This window comes from Crocodylus siamensis, chromosome 8, assembly GCF_052110815.1.
Source record: "Crocodylus siamensis isolate JL-2025a chromosome 8, ASM5211081v1, whole genome shotgun sequence".
Taxonomy (NCBI): Eukaryota; Metazoa; Chordata; order Crocodylia; family Crocodylidae; genus Crocodylus; species Crocodylus siamensis.
The window spans coordinates 57,811,239-57,832,088 of record NC_143402.1 but is presented as its reverse complement, the minus strand read 5'-3'; the positions used below and the strand labels follow the sequence as shown (position 1 = coordinate 57,832,088).

At 66.1% G+C, this 20,850-nt stretch overlaps 4 protein-coding genes across 25 annotated transcripts; 3 read left to right on the top strand and 1 right to left on the bottom strand.

Moving 5' to 3' along the window:
- Nucleotides 1–91: 91 nt before the first annotated feature.
- Nucleotides 92–7,443, bottom strand: RAB3D (RAB3D, member RAS oncogene family). The gene is made up of 7 exons (XM_090059779.1): nucleotides 7,390–7,443; nucleotides 7,140–7,244; nucleotides 6,831–6,997; nucleotides 1,923–2,150; nucleotides 1,491–1,609; nucleotides 1,230–1,354; nucleotides 92–855 (listed from the first exon to the last, which is right to left on the bottom strand). The coding sequence occupies exons 2-7, from the start codon at nucleotides 7,237–7,239 to the stop codon at nucleotides 668–670; spliced, it is 927 nt and encodes a 308-aa protein (XP_089915905.1). The 5' UTR covers nucleotides 7,240–7,244; nucleotides 7,390–7,443; the 3' UTR covers nucleotides 92–667.
- Nucleotides 6,929–10,858, top strand: CCDC159 (coiled-coil domain containing 159). Of its 17 annotated transcripts, none has more exons than XM_090059776.1 (12): nucleotides 6,929–7,064; nucleotides 7,822–7,905; nucleotides 8,081–8,108; nucleotides 8,318–8,406; nucleotides 8,533–8,614; nucleotides 8,695–8,845; nucleotides 9,289–9,356; nucleotides 9,710–9,786; nucleotides 9,934–10,083; nucleotides 10,197–10,264; nucleotides 10,437–10,551; nucleotides 10,816–10,858. In XM_090059776.1, the coding sequence occupies exons 4-12, from the start codon at nucleotides 8,332–8,334 to the stop codon at nucleotides 10,831–10,833; spliced, it is 804 nt and encodes a 267-aa protein (XP_089915902.1). In that variant the 5' UTR covers nucleotides 6,929–7,064; nucleotides 7,822–7,905; nucleotides 8,081–8,108; nucleotides 8,318–8,331; the 3' UTR covers nucleotides 10,834–10,858. The 17 variants fall into 17 exon arrangements, with proteins under 17 accessions (XP_089915902.1, XP_089915887.1, XP_089915900.1 ...); XM_090059772.1 differs by lacking the exon at nucleotides 6,929–7,064 and adding an exon at nucleotides 7,494–7,660; XM_090059765.1 differs by lacking the exon at nucleotides 6,929–7,064 and adding an exon at nucleotides 7,494–7,660 and having other exon boundaries at nucleotides 8,081–8,177.
- On the top strand, nucleotides 10,856–14,858 carry PLPPR2 (phospholipid phosphatase related 2). Of its 6 annotated transcripts, none has more exons than XM_090059758.1 (9): nucleotides 10,856–10,906; nucleotides 11,700–11,777; nucleotides 12,105–12,293; nucleotides 12,554–12,680; nucleotides 12,940–13,187; nucleotides 13,552–13,725; nucleotides 13,842–13,979; nucleotides 14,269–14,366; nucleotides 14,541–14,846. In XM_090059758.1, the coding sequence occupies exons 2-9, from the start codon at nucleotides 11,718–11,720 to the stop codon at nucleotides 14,644–14,646; spliced, it is 1,140 nt and encodes a 379-aa protein (XP_089915884.1). In that variant the 5' UTR covers nucleotides 10,856–10,906; nucleotides 11,700–11,717; the 3' UTR covers nucleotides 14,647–14,846. The 6 variants fall into 6 exon arrangements, with proteins under 6 accessions (XP_089915884.1, XP_089915882.1, XP_089915883.1 ...); XM_090059757.1 differs by lacking the exon at nucleotides 10,856–10,906 and adding an exon at nucleotides 11,161–11,520 and having other exon boundaries at nucleotides 14,541–14,844; XM_090059756.1 differs by lacking the exon at nucleotides 10,856–10,906 and having other exon boundaries at nucleotides 11,160–11,777; nucleotides 13,051–13,187; nucleotides 14,541–14,858.
- A 3,609-nt stretch (nucleotides 14,859–18,467) lies between these two features.
- Nucleotides 18,468–20,795, top strand: SWSAP1 (SWIM-type zinc finger 7 associated protein 1). Its single transcript, XM_090060054.1, has 2 exons — nucleotides 18,468–19,089; nucleotides 19,484–20,795. The coding sequence occupies exons 1-2, from the start codon at nucleotides 18,865–18,867 to the stop codon at nucleotides 19,991–19,993; spliced, it is 735 nt and encodes a 244-aa protein (XP_089916180.1). The 5' UTR covers nucleotides 18,468–18,864; the 3' UTR covers nucleotides 19,994–20,795.
- Nucleotides 20,796–20,850: the final 55 nt, after the last annotated feature.

Genomic DNA, 20,850 nt, shown 5'->3' with positions numbered 1-20,850 from the left:
GCTCACTTGGGTTTTCGGCGGGGGCAGGAGCGAGGCATGGGAGCCAGAGGGGAAGGGGCTGGGGGGGGGTCATTCACACAGTCACACGCGTGATGCTCAAAGGACGTTTCCTCTTTACTCGGTGCCCGGCGCTCCACAGCCAGGGGCTCTTTGCCCCCACGGCAGGCCCCGATCCTAGCTGGACGAGTCTAAACCTCCCCCCGGCACATACACTTCGGGGAACCACCTCTTTGGCCACTCCCACGGGCGGGGAGAGGCGTTTAAATGGCAGACGCTTGCGGGAGTGGAGGGTCCTCTGGGCTTCCAGAGCCCAGCTTCAGTCTCCTTTAAAGGGTGAAAAGTGGGCGGGGCCAGCCCCCTCCCTCCATTGAGAATTCTTAAGGAGGCGGGGCCTCGGTTAATGGGGAGCTGCGAGGCGCGGAGCGGACCCCCGGGGGCTGCTCTAACTCGCTCTCGGCTGCAAGGGAAGGGGTTGGGGCGGGGCTTCGAGCCCCCCCAACCCAGCAGGGAGCGAGAACCCAGGGGGGATCCTGGTTCCGCCCCCGCGCCTTGAAAGGGGTGGAGCCAAGGGGGGACTTGATGCCCCACCCCTTTCAGGCCCGCAAAAGTTTTGGAATAGGTGGGGGATTAATGGAGGACGGGGCTCCGTAGTGGGCGGGGCCTGCCCCTAGCAAGCGCAGGAGCGGGTGGGTGCGGCCGAGGCTTCGCTGAGCCCCGCCCCATTGCCGTCGGCAGCTGGGCCATCGCTGACGTCGAGGCTCTCGTTCATCTTCTCGCAGATGACGTCGACGAGGCGCTCGAAGACCTGTTTGACGTTGATGTTGTCCTTGGCACTGGCCTCGAAGAACTCGAACCCTGTGGTGGGGCGGGAAACCCGGAGGGCTTGCACGACTGGGCTTTGCACGCCTGGATTTGCACAATGGGGGTTGCTTGCATGGCTTTGCACGACTGGGGCTTGCACGTCTGAGCTTGCGCGTGCGGATCTGCACGAGTGTGATACCCACGAGCGGGGCTTGCAAGCACGGCCCGGGGCGGAGCTCCCCGAGCAGCAGCTGCAGTAGTACGGCTCTTCTCTCCCGCAAAGCTGCGGGAGGGGGCGGGGAAGCGACGCGCGGGAGCTCGGCCTGGAGTAACCCTTCCATGCCTGGCGTGAACAAGGATGCCACGCAAGGATAGGGCCCGGAGAGCGGGGGGATGCCCCGGATCGGCGGCGGGGGTTGGGCACCTACCGAGGTCGTGTGCCAGGCGCCTGCCCTCCTCCGTGGGCACCGCGCGGTCGTCCTCCAGGTCACACTTGTTGCCCACCAGGATGACCTGGGCGTTGTCCCACGAGTACGTCTTGATCTGAGTCGCCCTGGGGGCGGCGGGGGCGGGGTGAGATCCTGCAATCCTGTTTCCCCCACACCGAGCCCATCAGCCCCCACGCCTTTCCCGCAGCTGGGAGAGAACCTAGGCGTCCGGGCTCCCGCCCCCATCCCCGTGGCCCTCACCAGTCCTGCACGGCGCTGAAGGACTCGGCGTTGGCCACGTCGTAGACGAGCAGGAAGCCCATGGCGCCGCGGTAATAGGCTGTGGTGATGGTGCGGTACCGCTCCTGCCCTGCCGTGTCCTGCGAAGACGCCGCCCGTCCCTGTCTGAGTTTCCCTTTCTGCTCCAGTGCGGCCGGGAAGGGGTTAATCCTTCCCTTGGGCCTCCACGTTCTTGCGGGCTCCGCCAGGAGGCTCGGAGCCGGGGGCTCCCCCTGCTCCCCCCTCCCCGGAGTCGCCGAGATTCTCCCATGCCTCAGTTTCCCCTTGTGCCCCAGCACAGCCTGGAAGGGGTTAATCTGCAAGTGCTGACAGTGAAGGAGGGGCCGCACCCGTTGGCCCGGCTTGTATGTCCCCCCCACCCACACCCCCCGTGGTGCGCGGGCCTGGCCATACCCATATCTGCAGCTTGACGCGCTTGGCCCGCCGGTACACGGTCTTGACCTTGAAGTCGATGCCGACGGTGCTGACGAAGGAGGGCGTGAAGGTATCCTCGGCGTAGCGGAACAGCAGCGATGTCTTGCCCACACTGCTGTTCCCGATCAGCAGCAGCTTGAACATGTAATCGAAGCTCTGGTCCGCCGCGTCGGGCGGCGCCGGGCGGGGCTCCCCGGCCGATGCCATCTGGGCGGGGAGGGGGACAGGGCACCTGGCTTCTGTCCCTGCTTCGGGGGTGTCCTGGGTACCCGCACGCCTGGGTTCTTTTCCCAACCGGGTGATACTGGTCAGCTCATTCCCTTGCACCGTGCCTCAGTTTCCCCTCCCGACCCATGCCCTGTTGCCGGTGATGTGCAAGAGACACTGCGTAAGCCGGGGGTCCCCGTGGCACCTGGTGTTGCATGTCCACAGCCTACCCCACCTGTCTAGGGGTTTCCCCCTCTCAGCCTGGGGGGGAGAGGGGATAAGTGTTATGCCTACATCCCCGTTCGCAAGTGTGGAAACTGAGGCGGGGGCCTCAGTGACGTACCCGGGGTCATCGGTGACAGAAGGAAGCAGCCCAGGTCATACTCCTTCCTCCCTCCCTCCCCCAGTGCTAACCACTGCACCCCCACCTTGCGCTAACCACTGCACCAGATGACCTTTCCACGGGATCCTCCCCGGCAGCTCCAGCCTGAGTCACGGTGTGTGCACAAGGCTTCGCTCACCCGGAACCAGGTAATGCTGGTGCTCCCCACCCCTATTGATCCCAACACATGGTGGCTACAGGGCCCAGTTAAGCCGTGCCAGGTGCTCAATCCTGGGAACCTGCTTGGGGGCCTGGGCAGTCCCCAGAAGCCCCCCTCCCCCGCCCAATCCTGGCCTGGGGAGCCATGGCCCTGTCACTGCCTAGGTCACACAGTCCAGCCGCAGCTGCCTCCCAACCCGCCTGACCGGTTCTGAGCCTGGGGCACCGAACCAGGGGCCTTCCCCAGTCCTACCCTAGTGTCTCCTCCCCATGCTGCCCCTGCCCAGAGGTGGCTGGATTTGAGGGTCTGCTACACCTGGGGCTTGATCCCAGCCTGAGGAGTCTGCACAGCTCCTGGAATGGCCCTTATTGCAGCCGGCGGGGGCGTGGAGAGTGTACAATGCCTGGCATGGCCCTGATCTGAACCGCGGGGATCAGTACAGCGCCTGGCACAGACCTGATCCTAGCCTTGGGTATGGCTTGGGGGGGCAAGCTGCCTCTTAGCCCTGGTCCTGAGGGTAGCAGCAGTCGGGGGCTGGGCGGGTTGCAGCTGCTGGGGCTATTTACCCTTCTTGCCCCTCATTGTCTGATGCTGGCGGGTTCCCTGAGGTCATAGTGACCTCGGAGGCCGCTCAGCCAATCCCTACCTCCTCCCCCTTGCCCGGTCCGCAGGACACTCTTTGATTGGCTGGCACTGCGAGGGGGAGGTGTTCGCATTGGTCCACGGCACGGCCAATCTGTAAGGAGAGGGTCTTCGTCGCACAGTGGGCATGTGGCGGGGCGGGGCCCCTCTGGGCATCAGGACAGGGGAAACTGAGGCAGGGGCCTCATCAGGGACTCAGGGAGGGCCCGATTCCTTCCTTACTCCTTGCCAGTGCCTGTCAGTGTCCGCCCCTGCCCCACAGGGGTTGTGCCCCCCCGCCCGGGCCCTGTTGATTCTACAGGGAAGGGCCTGTTGACACATGGCGCGGCTGCTCCTGGTGCCGGGGGCTGAGCTGCGGTTGTCTCTGAGGTGTGGCAAGACCAGGGCTGGGTATAACGGGCCTAGCTGTGCTCCCGTCTCCTGGCACAGACCCCCCCTCAGGGCAGGGTTGGTCCTGCCGCACCAGGTACTATCCAGAGCAAGCTGAGGGCAGCACCGAGCACCCCCCAGGCACTCCTGCCTGGGGCCCGAGCCCCACAGCGCGGGGTGCTAGAGGTCTCTTCCCCACCCCGGTTCCAGCTGGGAGCTCCCTGGAGGCCATGCCGGGGTGGATTTACTGCCAGCTTCCGGGTGTCTTATCACTCAGCACCCAGCCAGGCTGGCTGGGAGGGGGGGCACTGGGGGCATCCCCCAGGTTGAGAGCAGATCCCCTGTCCCCTGTACCAGGTGTTGCACATGCCTTGCTTACATCAGGGCTCCGAAGGCAAGCACCCCTCCACCCAGTCCTCTCCCCCTACACACGCCCATATCCCAGGTGAGGAAACTGAGGCAGGGAACCTCCAGTGACTGAGGGAGGGGGCAGCACCTAGCCCCTCTCCCCAGAGACCCTGTCTGCCCCCAACTTTCAGTTCTACCCCCGCTAAGGGCCACCGCCGCCCCCTCCACAGCCCCTCTTATCCTGAGTCAGCAGCGCCTACAGCCGAGGGAGGGGGCAGGTTGCCTCTACCTACCCCCTGGCCTTGCGGAGGCGGGGAGGGGCAGGAAGCAGGCGGGAGCAAAGCAGAATGTGCTGGAGGAGAAGGGCAGAGGTTCCAGTCCAAAAGGGGGGTGGTCTTGCCTCCCCCACAGCCGCCAGCAGACCCTCTACCCCCTCCCCTCCCCTCCCCAGTACCTGGCAGGCGCCTCTGCCTTACGTGACTGCTCCAGGGGCAGGAAGGCAGCGCGGCGCCAGCGCTGGGCACCGCCTCCCCGAGCTCCTCCCAGTGGCCGGGCGTCTGGCTCTGGGCGGGGGTTGTAGGGACGGGCTGGCAGGTGCGGAGTGGGGGCAGGTACGAGGCACAGAAGGCCGGTACGAATCAGCCCCGCGGAGCAAGACCCGAGCCACAAAGATTTCATAACCGGCCGGTGGGCGGGTCGCCCTGGCCCTGGCCCTGGCCCTGATCTACCTCTTCCGCCTCCCGGGGCCGTCCCTGCTTGTGGGGTGGGGCTGGGACACCCCCGGTCTCCAAACTCTCCCATTATAGAACCTGTCTCCGCCCCCACCCAGCTCCTTACAGGTCCTGCACCCCGCCAACCCGGTACCCCCTCAGAGGCAGTTGCCCTCCCCCTCATCGAGGCCCCTCCCAGCAGCCAGGAGCCACGAGTGCCTGGGTTTGTGCAGCACCGAGCACAGGGCTGCCCTGGGAGGAGTGGGTGGCGCAAGCCCCCACCTATATTGTGGCAGCTACGGGGGGGAAGCTGGCACCACCTGGTGCCCCCTTGAGGCAGGGCACGTGTCTGTCCCTCTGAAAGAAGGATGGGGGCACTGGGGCACGAGCTGGTCTGCGACCCCACCCCCACTCAGCACACATACACCGTGTATTCCAGCCACAGGCACATAGGAGAGTGGGTGTGAGTGCACATGTGGGTGAGCATGTATGAATGGGGTGCAGACATACGTGTGTGAGCATGTGCAAGTATGGGAGTGAGTGCATACGAGTGTCAGTACATGTGCATGTATATGAGTGCACATGTATGTAAGTACATGCATGAGTGCACACGTGAGTGCATACACATATATGAGTGACTGCACATACGGCTGTATACGAGTGCAGACGTGTAAGCATGGCACTAGCACACAGGAGTGCAGATGTGCATGTGTGAGTGCACGAGTGAATTGCACATACCTGTGAACACATGAGTTTGAGGGAATGTATGGGTGAGTGCCTATGAGAGCACGGGCAACCAGACGTCAATATGAACAAGTGCACATGTGTGTGCGCATCTGAGCAACCGTGAATTTACAGAAATGTGTGCGCCCAAAAGCGTGAGTGCACACAGGTGCAAATGCATATGCACGCAAGCATATACCAGTGCGAGTGAGTGTGAATGCAAGTACGTGTGAGCATGTGAGTGCACGTGTTTCTATCCGCTCTTCCCGTCGCGCAGGCCCAGCTCCAGATACTCTTGGATGAATCTTTATTGACACTAGAGAATGGAAGCCGCGGCGCCGGGAGCATGGATCCGCTACCAGACCCCACCAGGGGGCGCTGCACAGCTCGGGGGCCAACACACCCGGGTTCCCTCCCCAGCTGGACCCCCACCATCCTGGGGGGCTATTAGAGCTCCCCCCTCGCCCACCCCACGTGGGGACAGAACGCCTGGAGAACGGCCCCCTGAGGAGGCGGAACTACACCTCGATGTGGGCAGGGCTTCCAAAGTACATGCCCACCCCTGCGGAATTGGCTCCACCCGATGGGGGCGGGGTTAGCGGAGAACTCGCCTCCAGAGGAGGAGGGCTCAAACCCGATATGGGCGGGGCCGCCGCACTGGGGTGGGATTTACGGGGAACACGCCCACCAATTCCAGAGGCGGGGTTCCGCAAGGCTCCACCCTGATGCGGGCGGGACTTCCGAAGGACCCGCCCACTCCTTGACGGAGACAAGGCCCGCCCCGGGTCGCTGCAGCTGGCTAGGAGCCGCGACGAGCGGCGATGAGTAGGGCGGCGCCGTTGCAGAGCAGCGCGCCCAGGTTGCCCAGCGCCGAGAGCCCGTGGGCTGCGGCGAAGGCGCGGCGGAGCTGGGCGTAACGAGGATCGGCTGCCCGCAGCTCCTCGTAGGCAGCTGCCCGCGGGCCCCGCGCCGCCTCCGCACCCAGCCCCCGCTCCCGCTCCAGCGCCTGCAGCTGTGCCGTGGCCCGGGTCGTTGCCGGAGCGAGCCAGCGGGCATTGAGACCGGACAGCACCAGGGAGCCGCCGAACAGCCACACCTGCGGGGGGAGAGGCGGCGGCGTGGGGTCCGGGACTGCTGGGTCCAAGCCGCTTCAGAGCCCCGGACGCCTGGGTTCCTGCCTTGGAGCCGAGAGGCCTGGGTTCTACTCCCGCTGAGAGCCAGGACTATCCCCGCCTGGGGCGGGATAGCTACGAGCTCCGACGCCTGGGTTCCACCCCCGTGGCAGGCTGGAGCTCGGCCCCCTGGGTTCGGTCCCCACGGAGAGCAGGGGCGGGGCCAGGCGGTACCTGGAGGGTCTCGGCGGAGCTGAGCTGGTGCCAGGGGCGGCCGGCGGCAGCAGCAAGGGCCAGGTTAAGGGCGGCGCAGACCAGCAGCGTGTGGAAGTACCAGGGGAAGAGCTTGCTCTGCACCTGCCCGAACACGTGGCGACCGACCCCACGGGCCAGCACGAACCCTGAGGGGGCAAAGGGGAGAGGGCGCGGGCAGCCGGCCTCCTAGGTCCTCTTCCCAGCAGTGACAGGGTAAGGGGGAGGGGGTAGTGGTTCCAGCAGGGGGGAGCCTGGACACCTGGGTTCCTCGCCCCCAGCCGCCCCTACCTGAGATGAAGGTGACCCAGACCTGCATTCCCCAGGCCGTCGCTAAGACGAAGAGCTGGGCCACCCCCGCCAAGCTCCCGCCGTCCCCGTCCATCTGCATGCTCCCTGGGGCAGAGAGGACAGGGGCTGGGGATCGGGCGGGAGACGGAGATCAGGGTCCCCGGGCGGGGCGGGGTGCAGCGCGGCAGGACTCCTGGGTTCTGCCGGCGCTTCCGGGGGGACAGTCGCCCCCGCCCTACCACGCACCTACCTCCCTGCTCAGACCTGCTGCCCCGGACACGCAAGCGCCTGCTGCCCACCAGGCCCCGCCCCCTTCCGGGTTCCCACCCAATCCCGACGCCAGGGGATAGGCGGGACCAATGGCTGGACGCCGCGGTGGGTCCGTGTCCCGTGCCCCACCCCCTTTGTGACAGTGGCGGGGATAAAGGGGCGGCGGGGTAGCCCGTTTGAGCCAAACTTCATGGCCTGGTAGAGCCGGGCGCTGTATGGAGGCGCTGCGGGGCTTTGTCCTTAGCACCACGGTACTGGTACCGGCCCGGCGCCCCAGGAGGGGCCCCGCAGCCCCCTGGCCCCCCTTCAGCCTTGCTACTACCCCTCGCTCTAGACCGGCAGCCCCCTATCCCCAGCCCTGCCGGTGCCTTCAGCCCCTAGTCCAACTGGTCCGAGCCTCCATCTGTTCCAGGAGACGACGCTGATCCAGGGGGAGAAGAGCAGAGCCCCCGGGCCCAACTGCTATCTGTCCCGAGCCAGCAGCAACACGGGCCTGGTAAATGCCCCTGTCTCGGGGGTGTCCCCCACCGCCTCCCACCTGCGGGGGGGGGGAGGTACGTGGCCCTTGGAGAAATATACCCCTGCCCTTAATGTCTCCTGGTGTGGATGGAGCTCTGCCTGGGCCGGCTTTGACCCTTCCTTTCTGCTCCTCCCGTCTGCCGCCCGGGCAGCTGCAGACAGATGCCTTCAAGGCTGATGGTAAGAGGAGCCTGGGGACTGGACCGAAATCAGGGGCGCGGCCAGTCTGGTCACACCCCCTTGGGGCAGGTGGGTTGCGCCAGGTACTCTGAGCATCCTCTACTGGGAAGGGGTAGGTTCACGGCAGGATTGTGGGGGCAGAGAGACCCCGGTTGCGGGGATGGCAGCGGCCACCCACACAACTCCCAGCTTCCCCTGCTCCGTGCCAGGTCTGATCCCGCCCATGCCCCCCGACACCCAGACACCCCTGAAGGATGAGTTGGAGATTATCAAGAGTCAAATGCAAGCCCAGGCCCAGGTGAACCCGGAGTGGAGGATTGGGGGTGTCAGGCCCGTGACTGAAACCCAGGAGTCCTGGCTCCTCTCTAGAAAGCCCCTCGGACCTCCTAGGTAAACTGAGGCAGTTTTGCCCGGTCCCCTACAGGCGTTCGAAGCCCTGAGCCACTCGCTGTCGCTGCTGGAGCAGGAGAGTGGGCAGCAGCAGCAGAAGATCCAGCACCTGGAAGGTGAAGGGGGAGACCCCATCCTCCTGCCCCAGGGCTTGGGGGTCTCTGCTTGCCCTTCACCCCACTTTCTTCTCCCCCAGAGGAGTTGCGGCGGGCAGGGCCGGAGCGGCTGGAGCGAATTCTGGAGCAGCGGCTGCAGGAGCTGCGGTTGGCGCTGAGCCGGGAGCTTGAGGCGGCCCAGGGGCAGCACCGAGACCCCCTGGACGGGCTGGCCAAGGACGTGCTGCAGAGGTGCGAGGGGCTTATTTGCATTGGCCACGCCCTAAGTTGCAGAGGCCTTGCGTTGGCACTGCTGCGGGGCGCCGCTCCAGGACATTTGCATTGTGGCCACACCCCACGATGTCCCGCCCTCTGCAGCTGTAGACAGACCCGAAGGGCAGCGCGCACTTCGCCCAGCTATTTGCATTAGCCCCACCCTCTACTATTAGCCACGCCTCCTCCGGTTAATTGCTTACCTGAGTATCACGGCTTACTTTTGCCCACGTATTTGCATTAGCCTCGCCCCCTGCTAATAGCCGTACCTCCTCCAGCCATGGGGAGATTGCCCACCTTCTCCCAGCTATTTGCATTAGACCCCCCCCATCTCCGTAGCCACTCCCATTACACCATGCCTATCCGCCGTCCCCCACCCTCTTGGTGGGAGGTAAAGTGACCCCCAACCCATGTCCCCCCAGCAAGAAGCTCCTGTGTGAGGAGCTGGAGCTGGTGCAAGGGGAGATGCGGAGGATTCACCAGAAGCTCGGTAAGTACCCGCGGCTCCCCTCCGTCCCTCCAACCCCGAGGGGAGGGCGCCCCTCCCCGGCACAAACCCAAAGCGAACAGCCCTGAGCTCAGCCCCGCCTGCGGAGCGGAAGTGGCCCAGGGATTTGAACCTAGATGTCCCAAAACGCAGCCCTTTCCCGTGCTCCCACTTGTAGCCAGTAGGCCATAGTGCCTAACCCCGAACTAAGAGGGGGCGGGGAGCGGAACCCAGGCGTCCGAGCTGCCAGACAGCTGCCCCCTAGTCTGCCCCATCGCCCCAGCTACCCCCAAGTCTCCCCCTGAGGCACGGGGGGAGGGGGGCAATGGGGGCCTAGGTGTAACCCATTCTCGCAGAGGAGCAGGAGAGCGACATCACCCGGAACCTAGCGAGCATCAGGCGGATGCAGGAGAACCAGGTGAAGTGCCGGAAGGTGAGCGAAAGCCGGGGACCCCACTCCCCTCTCATCCCGGTAGGGCACCTCTAGTGGTCCCGAGGGGGCTGCACCCCAGCCCTATGCCCCCCTCCTGTACCCCCCAGTCTTAGCTGGACCCTGATACCTCGTGTTCCCCCTTCCAAGATCCTGACCCAGCTGAAAGCCCGGGGGGCAGCGGGGTCCCCGGAGCCGCCGGGAGGCAGCGGCCGGCAGGTGCAGGTGGAACTGAGCCACATCTGGTACCTCCCCCCCTTCCCGGCACTTGGGACCCCGATCCACCCATTTGCCTCACTGGTACACTGAGGCACACCAGCCTGGTGCGGCCGGCCCTCTCCCGGGAGGGCATGACTTATTACACGGGGGGCAGGTTGGTAACCAGGGGAATCCCCCTTTCTACCCGCACTCAGGTCAGCCCTCCGCACCCTCCAGAATTCCCTGCCCGGGAGCGAGGCCATGGGGGGCATGAGGGTGACGGGTGAGTAGCAGCACCTTTGGGCGGGGGGAGCAGAGTTGGGGACTTAGGGGCAAAGTAATGGTGCAGAGCTTGGGGGCAGGGAGCAGCGTGGGGGGAGCAGACTGGGAGATGATTTGGGGCGCAGGTAATTAGGGGGCAGAGCTAGGGAGCAGCTAATCCCCGTCCCCTCCAGGTCGGAGGAGCCGCCGGCTCCGTCTCTCGCTGTCGGCCACCTCCCCGCCCCCCGAGACGACAGCAGCTCCGAGTGCAGCTTGTGTGACGTCCCCAGCCCCTATGGGCGCCCCGCGGTGAGTGAGTCCCCCCGGGCTCGCCCCCTCGTGAACACGGGGTCGCAAGAGTGTCAGGAGAACCCAGGTGTCGGAGGGTGGGGGGTGCTGAGGGAAGGGGAACAAAAGATCTAGGTGTCCTGGGGGGGGTCACTGGAAGGGAAAATGGAACTGAGGACCCAGGCCTCCTGCCCAGCCCCCCAGGGGCTGGATGTGATGGGAGGCGGGGCACTTGAACGATCAGCACCTTCATTTCTCTCCCATCCCCCCTCCCCGTGTCTCCAGCAGGAAGCAGAGGCTTGAGGCTGATTAAACTGAGCTGCTTGGAGCCACCGGACTATTGGGTTCCTTGGAGGCGGGGAGAGGCGCAGAAGAGGTCCTTAAGGCGGGGGGGGGCAGTGTAACCACCCCCCAGACCCTGGTGCCTCTTCACCCTCCGTTGCCTCAGTTTCCCCGTAACCGATACCTACCAGGCCCCGCGGGCGGATGGGGAAGCCGGACCGGGGGGAATGGGGAAACCTTCGGCGATGGAGCTGTTCTCTCAGACCGCCCCCAGCCTGGGCTCTTGGGGAGGGGGCGGGCTTTCGGAGGGAGGAATCTCTGGAGGGGGGAAATATCCTTTGGCAGTGGAAAAGGGGAGGTGGGGGGAGGTCTGCGGGGTAGAGGCTAGGAGCCCGGACGCCTGGCTTCCATCCCTAGCTCTGCCTCGCTAAGAGAGCCCCCCGTCCCAAATGAAGGGCATGGATGTCGTCGGAGAGTACGGTCACAGCCCCAAGCAGGATCCTACCCCACCCCGCCTCGAGGGCAGCTGGGGTGGGGCGGTTTTATCCTAATGAGGGCGCCTGATGCGCGCGCCCACCCCCCATCGCCGCCCCTCTCGGCGCCTGCGCGCTGAACCCGCGGGGCCGGATCAGCCCGGGATCGGGGCCGCCGCCTGCCGGGGAGTGATGGCGGCGGCCTGAGCGCAGAGGCGGAGCGGAGCGGCCGCGGGTTGGTGCAGGGGCCGGATGGACAGACTGGCCCCACTGGCTTCCAGCCCCTTCCTCTGCAGGGCCGCGGGGGCAGGGTCCCAGTTACCCAGAGTGGGGGAACGGGGAGGCCTGTCCCCCAGGAAGGGGCGTTGGGGGGTGGGAGAGGCTGGGGGAGCACTGACCTCCCCCGTCCCGCAGCCCCCCAGCGCCTCCGCCATGGCCGGCGCGAAGCCGAAGCGAAGCGTCTCCATCATCCCCTGCTTTGTGTTCGTGGAGGTAAAGGCGAAGCGGGTCTGACTCCTGGGTTCCCCGGGCCAGGCTGGGGTGGGGCGGTGTAGAGCGGGAGGTGGAGTCGTATTAGGGGCGGGGGCTCGGCAGGGGGCGTGACAGCGTTGCAGATGGGGTGGGACCACAGAGAGGGGTGGGGCACGTTCCACGAGGGGCGGGGCCGTGTAGCGCATGGGCGGGGCCTAGTGCTCTGGGGCGGGGCCGTGTTGCACAAGGGGGGGAGTCACGAGGGTCAGGGGCTATTGCACGAGGGGGCGGAGCATCAGGAGGGGAGTGAGCTGCCCTTCTTCCTCCGTGCCCTTCTTCCCCCTCAAGCTGGGCATCCTTGCGGGCACTGTGCTGTTGGCCTACCAGCTGGAGTTCACCGACACCTTCCCAGTGCATGAACGCGGCTTCTTCTGCCATGATGGCGCTGTCGCCAAGCCCTACCCAGGCCCCGAGGCTGCCAGCCGTGCTCCCCCCCACCTGGTGCATGCCCTTGTGGCTGCTGTGCCCACTTTGGCTGTGAGTGTGTGTGCAGGGCCAAAGGCTACAGGTCGGGAGCGAGGGGCACCAGCAGGGCCAAGGGCCACAGGTCAGGAGTGAGGGTCACCAGCAGGGCTAGGGGCTGCACATTGGGAGTGAAAGGCACCAAAGTGGGTACTGGGGTTTGTCCCAGCCTGGAAGATGGGACCAGAGGCAGGGGGATGGCAACCGGGTCTGTGGATCTGAGTACAGCAGGATCATGGCCCCAGGCACTAACCCCCCTTCTCCCCATCCCCCAGATCCTTGTTGGGGAAGTTGCTGCCTTTGTGCGCCAGCCCCGGTGGCGCCGGGATGAGGAGGAGACAATCGTGTCGGGGGCCTGCTGCGCCTTCACCCCCCTGCTGCGCCGCCTTGTGCGCTTTCTTGGTGAGACACCCTCCCCACCCGGCCAGTGCCCCTCACTCCCAACCCACAGCCCCTGCCCTCCAGCCTTGCTTGTGCTCCTCACTTATTCCCTGTGATTCTCAGCCTTACTTATGCCCCTCACTCCTGATCCACAGCTCTCCATCCCCCACCCAGGCCCAGCTGATTCCTCTTCCTCTTGCCCCACAGCCCCATCCTCCCTAAGCCCTGCTGTTGCTCCTTGCTTCTGCCCCACAGCCTTGCTGACTGCCTCCCCCTGCAGGTGTCTTCTCCTTCGGGCTCTTTGCCACAACCATCTTCACAGGCGCCGGGCAGGTGGTGTCGGGTGCACAGGCCCCACATTTCCTGGCCGTTTGTCGCCCCAACCTCACAGCGCTGGGCTGCCACCTGCCTGGGCCACGCTACGTGGCTGCTGCCTGCTCTGGGGATCCCGTGCTCGTGAGGGCTGCGCGCCGTGCCTTCCCCTGCCGCGATGCTGCTCTGGGCGCCTATGCCAGCATCTATGCAGCTGTGGGTGTCTGGGGAGGGAGAAGGCATGGCTTAGGAAATGGAGCAGTTGGGTTGAGGAGAGGGTGCAGCTTGATGGCAGAGTCAGAGCCTGGGAATGGAGATGGCAGGAGAGGTCTTGGCAGGTGGGCCCTGGGTGGTGAGAGGGTGTGGCCTGGTGTCAGGGGCAGAGCTCAATGCAGGGGGTGGGGCATGTGGGTGGGGCGGGGCTTGGGTGGTGAGGGTGCGGCTTTACAGTTGACAGGATACAGCCTACTGTAAGGGCAAGGCTTAGGGTGCTTATGGGGGAGAATTGGGGTGGGGGCAGAGTCCTGGATGGGGACAGTAGGAGGGGCTGATGCCTCCCACCTGCTCTCCCTGCCTTCAGATGTATGTGACCCTGGTGGGCCCACGGGGTTCCCGGCTGGCACGACCTGCGCTGTGCCTGGCACTTCTGGCTCCCACCTTCCTGCTGGGCGTTGTACGTGTGGCAGAACACCGCAACCACTGGGCCGACATCCTGGCTGGCTTCCTCACTGGCACTGCTGTCGCTGCCTTCCTGGTGAGTGGAGGCTTGGCTGAAGGCTCTGTGCTGGAGGGGACTAGCTGGTGGGAGCTGATAAGGAGGTGTTCTGTGCTGGGAGGCTGATGTGGGGCCTCTGTCACTCTCCCCACCAGGTGACGTGTGTGGTGAATAACTTTGGCAGCCGGCCAGCAGGGCGCCGGGGCCGAGAATCGGGGCCGGTGGGGGGTGAGGCCCCAGCTGTGGTCTCACCATGCCCCCAGAGCCCCCTGGAGAAGATCAGTGTGGCCCAGGTATGGATGGACCCCTGTTAAGTCCCCTTCCCCCACAACAGGAGCCTCAAGGGAGCAGCACACCTACCACCCCTCCTACCCACTCTGTGCCATGAGGCTGCAGCTGCTCGGTGGGACCAGCAGGGGCCTCCACTGGGGGGGTCAAGGGGGCTCTATTACCTATGCTGCCTGGCCTCTGCCTCCCCCAAGCAGCTGGGATCTGGGGGACAGGCCTGAGGTTGGGGGGTCCACCCTACCTCCCTAACCCTTGTGCATGCGCTCTCTCCCTCTCCTCCCTGGTGGGTGGCAGGGAGTCCGGGCTCCGCTGGATGAGCCAGATTTCTCCACCCTCCTGACCCGGGGGCTGGAGCGGCAGCTGCGCACAGTGCCTCCCGGAGGGGCCTACCCGTAAGTGCCTGTGCCCCTTTAGCTATGCCCTCTACCAGGGAGGCCATGCCCCCAGGGGGAAAGGGGAGGGAAGGAGGGGGCTGCCTTGAGGGTCCCCTAAGGGATGACCCCTGCTACCTGGGGGGCGAGGGGGCCTCTCACTCCCCTACTAACTCCTTCCCCACCCCCCCGCAGAATCCCGGAGTTGGGGCCATGCCTGTCCCCTGAGGCCCGGCTGAGCCTGCTACTGACACCTCCCGATGTGCTCCTGGCTGCCCGCTCCGTCACCAGCCAAGTCTGACCCCTTCCTCGTGGGGGGTCTTACTCAGGGCGGGGGCCAGCAGGGGGGGGAGAGGCTCCCTGATTCCCTGGCAGATCCTGCACCCAGGCAGTGTGTAATAGGGGGTTGGTCTGGAATGGGGGCTGATCCTGAGGCTGTCTGGGGGGCAGCTCTGGCTTGGAGGGGACTGGTTACCCCTCCTAGAAAGAGGGGGGTGGTAAGCTATGAGGGGGGGAGGGTATGGACACGTGTGCTCTGGCTACCTGGGTTCCCTGTGTAAGTGTGGGCATTCCTGCTGGAGAGAGCAAGGACTGTGGGGTGGGAGTGGGGGTGGGGGGGGACACAGAGTGGGTAGCTGCCATCAAGCCTGGACTCTTCTGCCAGAAGCTCAGGGTTGCTGGGAGGAAGGGAGGCCCCACACACTTGATAAGCTCCTCCCACCTGCTTGTGGGGCTTGGTGTAAGGGGGGACTTGGGGCGTTCAGGCCTGCTCCTCAGATGATTGAATAAAGCCCATATTTGTAACCGTGCCCATCTGCCTGCCGCCTGCTTCCTTGGGGGAGATACCATAGACCTGCCCCTCACAACCTGCAGCTGTGCTGGAACTACTAGCTTCCAGCCCCGCTGTCCCCCTTGGCTGCCTTCATGCTTTTCTGCCACCCTTGAACCCCCAAGGGATCTTCCATCCTGCTAGTGCCTCTCACTCTGGACCTGCAGCCTTTCCAAGCCCTGCCCCCGGTGCCTACCCCACAAGGAAGGGGCTCCTGGTGCATCTGTGCCTACTGTCCCCAGATCTGGCCCCGTTCCTCCAGGGGGCAAAACCCTTTCCCAGACCCCCACCACAGCTCCATGGCAGGGGGCTGCTATTCCTGACACCGGAGCTTCTACCACAGGCTACAGGGTGGGAGTCCTAATCCACACATCCATCGGCACAGGGCAGGGGGCGGTTTCTGGGGCATCCCCACCTTCCATGGCGGGAGAGTATGGCTGGGAGCCGGGACAGACGCCTGTTCTCCCCTTCTCCTTCAGCTCTGGGCAGGGCTCAGCTTTGCTGGAGTGGGGGGTGAAAATCTCAGCTACCGCCGGGCTGTGCTGGACTGGGAAACTGAGGCACGATGCAGGGAAGGGTATATTCAGCCGGGACCCGAGCGCCGTGAGAAGGATCCACCCACTGCACCGCACTGTTCCCCCCGCGTGTGCGTGGGCCCCGCGTGGGCAGCGGCTGGGGCGGGGGTGCGCACGCGCGTGTGCAACACGTGTCCCCCCCTGCGCCTCAGTCCCGTGACTGCCCGGCTCCGCCCCCCCCCCAAGCCGGGCGGTGCCTCCCTGCCCAGACCGGGGCCGCCGGGAGCCGGCAAGGGGGGGCCCGCTCCACCCCCCCGCGCGGCGGGTGCAAGGTGCAGGGCGTGGCCGGCGGCACCGCAGCCTCGGCTCCTCCCCCGCTCGCACCGGGCTCCGGCCGCCGCGGCCCCCCCCCGCCCGGCGCAGCCCCCCCGGGACTGCGGTGCCGCTGGGGGGGCACGGGGGGGGCCGCGCCCGGGGCCGCTGGGGCGGGGACGCGCGGACTGAGCCCCGGAAGCGGCGGCACAAAGGGAGGTGAGTCCGGGCCGGCCCCGCGCGGCGGGTCCATGCTCCCCGGCCCTCAGCCCCCTCCTCCTCCCCAGTCCTGTCTCCTCCGCCCTCCCGGTGCGCCCCCCGCCCGCGCCCTGTATCCGGCCCCCTCCAGCAGTGCCATCTCCTCGCACCACCTTATCTCTCCCTCCAGCTCCCCCGCGCTAAGGATGGAGCGGCCCCGACTGCCCCCCCCACGACCCCCTCTCGAGCGCGGCGCCCTGGGTCGATCAGGGCTGGGAGGGGTCGGGTCCCAGTCCCCCTGTTCCGCCGCACCCGGGGCCGAAGGGCTGGGCGGGGTAGGGCACTCTGGCCCCTGCAGGGCACCCTCCCCTCCCCCGCACCACCGTCCTCTGCCCCGAGGCCCCCGAGGTTGCCAGTTTGTGCTTTGCTCTGTGTGTGTGTGTGTGTGTGTGTGCAGGGCAGCACGTGTGTGCAAGCGTGTGTGTTTGCGTCTATGTGCGTGTGCCAGTGTGTGCGTGTGCAGGCCGACGTGTACATGCGTGTGCACGTGTGTGTGGAGGCGAGCATTTGTGCGAAGGGATGCATGTGTGCAGGGAACACACGAGCGTGTGCGAGCGTGTATATGGCTGCACGAGTGTGTGCCGGCGGACATGTGTGTACTCGTGCGTGTGCGTGAGCGTGGGAATTTGGCCGGGGCCAGGCGGCTCGGGGGAGCTGTCCGCGGTGCTGAGGGGAGCGGCGGAAGAGGCGGAGGACCCGAGCTGCCCAGGCGGGGCGTGGGCTGGGCAGGGCCCCGATCCCAATCCCGGCCGCGGGCGCCGGCCCCGCCCCGCCCCGCCCCGCTGCTGCCAAGCCGGGGACGCGGGTGGGGCCGGGAGCCCGGACCACTGGGTTCCCTCTCCGCTGCGGGAGGGCGGTGGGGTCGAGCGTTTGCCCGGGCAGCAGCCGGGCTCACGACTCCTGGGCTCTCTTCCCAGCCCTGGGAGGGAAGGGGCTTCGGGTGGAGAGTTGGGGGGTGCAGACTGATGCTGGGCCGGGGGCTGGGAGTCCGGACTCCTGGGTTCTGCGCCAGAGTCTGGGTGGGGAGGGGATCTCAGGGCTTCGTGTCAGGGCTGGGGAGGGGGTTCTCTCCCGGCTTGGGAGGGCCCGATCCTGCCTAGCTGGGGGAGGGAGGGAGGGGGAGGTCTGTCTGTCTCCGACCGGGTGCGTTTGTCCCCGCAGGCCGGCGAGCCCGGAGCCAGGAGGCGGAGGAGGCTCGCGGAGCCCAGCTCCCTTCGATGACGGGTATTCTTGGGTAGATAATACGGCTGGCGTTGTTATTGCTTGAGAATACGCGTAGTCGAGGGGAGAGACACTCGCCTCCCGCCCGCTGCGGCCCGGGGGGGCGGGGTGGGGGCCGGAGCCAGGCTCCCCTCCCCGCTCGGCCCTGCCCCCCCCAGCACCCGGCCACAGGGCGCCAGGCACCGACGACAAGGGGGCACCCCGGGGAGGAGGAGCGCGGGGGACTTTCGGGCAGTACCAGGAAGGGGGGTGGTCCTGGCGCCTTCTAGAGGGCCGCAAAGGGTGGGGGTGTTTGGAGACGAGGGCTCCCCAGAGGTCAGGGCGCAGCCCCCCCCCCCCGCCCATCCCAGCAGGACACCAGCGCCTCGGGTGGGACGGGGCGTAGCTCTGGGCGTCGCCTGCCTCCATGCGAGCGGGCGGGGGCAGCCCCAGAAAGTTAATAGGGTTGGGGGGGTTATGCCCCCTTTATAGGTCCACACCGCGCCCCTCATCCCCTTCCCAAGTACTGGGCCTGTGCACGAGGGCCACCCTGGGCAGGGATTCAGGGCCAGCGGTGCTTGGCTTCCATCCCCCGCGACCCCTGAAAGCTCTGGGGGTTCCCGGGCAACCGGAGCAGCAGTCGCTAGGCAACACAGTTGCTAGGGAGCGCGGGTGATTGACAGCCTGGAAAAAAATGGCACTGGGCATGAGCAGCCGGAGACAACCCAGCCGCCCCCCGGCCCCCGCCCCTGGATGCGGGGGTAGGCGCTACCGCCACATCCTGGCCAGGATCCACGAGCCCCAGCGTGTGCTTGTACACACGGGGCTGCGGGTCGGGAGTGAGGGACACTGGCAGTGCTGCGGGGGAGCGCTGCAGGTCGGGGGGGGGCAGGGGGCAGCGGGTAAGGAGTGAGGGATACCGGCAGGCCTGGGCGGAGCTGGAGTAAGGAGAGGAGCCTCCCGGACTCCTGGATTCCCTCCGCGGATCTGGCCCGGGTAAGGGGCTCGGAGACAGGGCGGGTGGGTTCCTCCCATGTGTGCCCCAGTCCCGCTTTGTGGCACCGCTGGACTAAGGGCAGGGACTGGGCGTGCCCTCCTCCCCTTCTGATTGGTTGAGAAATCGAGTGGGCGGGACCAATAAAAGGGCGGGAACCCTCAGCCAACGGTATCGGATTGGATGAGCGCGGGCCAATCGCAGGCGGAGTGCGAATGTCGTACTAGCGCAGCGTTAGAGGGACTGACTGCTCGGATTGGCTGTGAGCCCAGTCAGTAAGCCATTGCTCCACACGGATTGGCCAGAAAGGGGTGAGCGTGGGATCCCTGGGGGGGGTGAGCGTAATCCACTGGCTCTGATAGGCCCCGTTGCGGGTGGAGGGCGGGTCTTTTTCGCGTATTGGCTGGACTGATGGCGGAGGCGCTAGAGCGGGCGATGGGTGAAGCCGGGGCCCCGCCCGCTGCCCAGGCCCCAGTGCTGATCTTGGGCCCTCCCCGCTCGGGCCGCTCGGCGCTGCTGATGCGGGCGGCGCTGGCTGCGGCCGGGCCTAGGACCCGCGTACTCTTCCTGGCGCCCTGCGCACTGCAGCAACTCCCTGGAGTTCCGGCCGGAGCTGGCGCTGCGCATGCACTACAGGTGCCGGGGGTGGGGCCTGACAAGTGAACGTGTCGCGGTTGGCAGGCAAACCCAAGCAGGGGCGGAACATTGGCGGGAGAGCGTGTCGTGATTGGCTGGAGCCCCGAAAGGGGGCAGGATAAGGTGGAGAGGGGAAGGCGTCGTGATTGGCGGGAGGATGCAAAAGAAGCAGAGTAAGCTCTGATTGGAGGGGACTTGTAAGGGCGGGACTACTAGTATAGCAAGGACAGGCAGAAGGCTCGAAGCGAGGTTGGGGGCGGAGCTTAGCGGGAGGGAGGAAGCAAGGGGGGGACTTTGGAAGTAGTCGGGGTTTAATGAAGGGGAGGGCCTTAGAGGAGGTGGATTTGGGGTGGATGGGTCTGGTCCCCCGCGGCTCACACCACCTCGCCCGCAGCACGTGCAGTTCCTGTACCCGCCGTCGGTGCGGGCGCTGTTGTCCCTGCTGGCCGCCCTGCCCGGGGTGTTGCCCCGCAGCCCTGCCCTGCTGCTGCTGGACGGTCTGGAGCACTACGTGGATGCCTGCCCCTGCCCGCGGGGGGCCGCCCGCCTCGCCGCCCTGCTGGTGGACACTGCTGCGGCCTGCGCCACCTGCCGGCACGCCCCGGGTCTTGGCTGCCAGCTCATCGCCTCGATCTGCAGTCCCGGGAGCCCCGACACTGCCCAGCGCCTGGCCACCCTCGTCCGTTACTTCCCGGCCCGCTGTCGGCTCAGCCCTGCCCCGGGGGAGGAGGGTCCTGGGCAGGCATGGACGGCCCACCTGTGCCAGCCGGGGGCCCCCAGCCACACCTGGACAATCCTCTTCAGCCCCTATGGGGAGCTGAGCGTGGTCCCAGCACATGGAGAGGAGGCCCTGGGGCTGGGGAGCAGCTGGGGGGAGGGAAGGGAGCTGGCAGGGGTGGATTGAGATTCAACCTCTGTCTCAGATCCTGCCCCTGCCCTGGCTGCTTCTGTGGGGCTGGGGTTTGGGGGATTACAGCTGGGGCTGGGTGTTTAGTTAGAGTTATAGCACCCATGTGTGCCCAGGTGTGGGGATGCCAGAGCTGCTCCCAGACCAGGTGGAAATGGGGGGCAGTTGGGTTGGAAGCTGTATGCAGAGCCCCATCTCTTCCCTGAGTTGAAGAAACCTAGGCATTTGGGTTCCCAGCTTCTCCCCACTCTTACCTATCCACACCCCAGGCATCCGGTGTGGTTGGCAGAGTGCCATGGCTCTAACCTGGATAGGGCTGAGCCTGGGCTGTGGGGGTGGGGAAAGGGGGGCAGCTGCAGGTTCCCCGGCTCCCCCCAGCAGCCTGATGGCCCCTGAGGAACGGGAAGGGCTGGGCCTGAGGGCCTTGATCCCTGAAGTGCCCTTGCCTAGGCTGGGGCTGGGCTTCCCTAGATGGGGCCTGATGATAAGGCCCCAGTGATCTGTACCCTGCAGATAAGTGCTATCAGCAGGGAGAGGCCTCCTGGGTTGAACGGTTCTTAGGATGGAGGAGGGGCCCACAGCCATGCCAGTGACCACCACCCTCCCAGAGCTGGAGGAAATCCAGGCTCCCAGCCCCTGCTTAGCCCAAGAGCCCCCTGCATCCTCTCCTAGAGCTGTTGAGAACCCAGGAATCCCAGCTCAAAGCTGCTGCTTAACCCCCCAGCCCTCACTCCCCTCCCAGAGTTGGAGAGAACCCAGGCATCCAGGCTCCCAAACCTGTTCCCCCCCCCAAGCCATCTCCAATACAAAAAACCTCCATTTTCAGAGTTGCCAGGGTTTTTTTTTCCCCCATT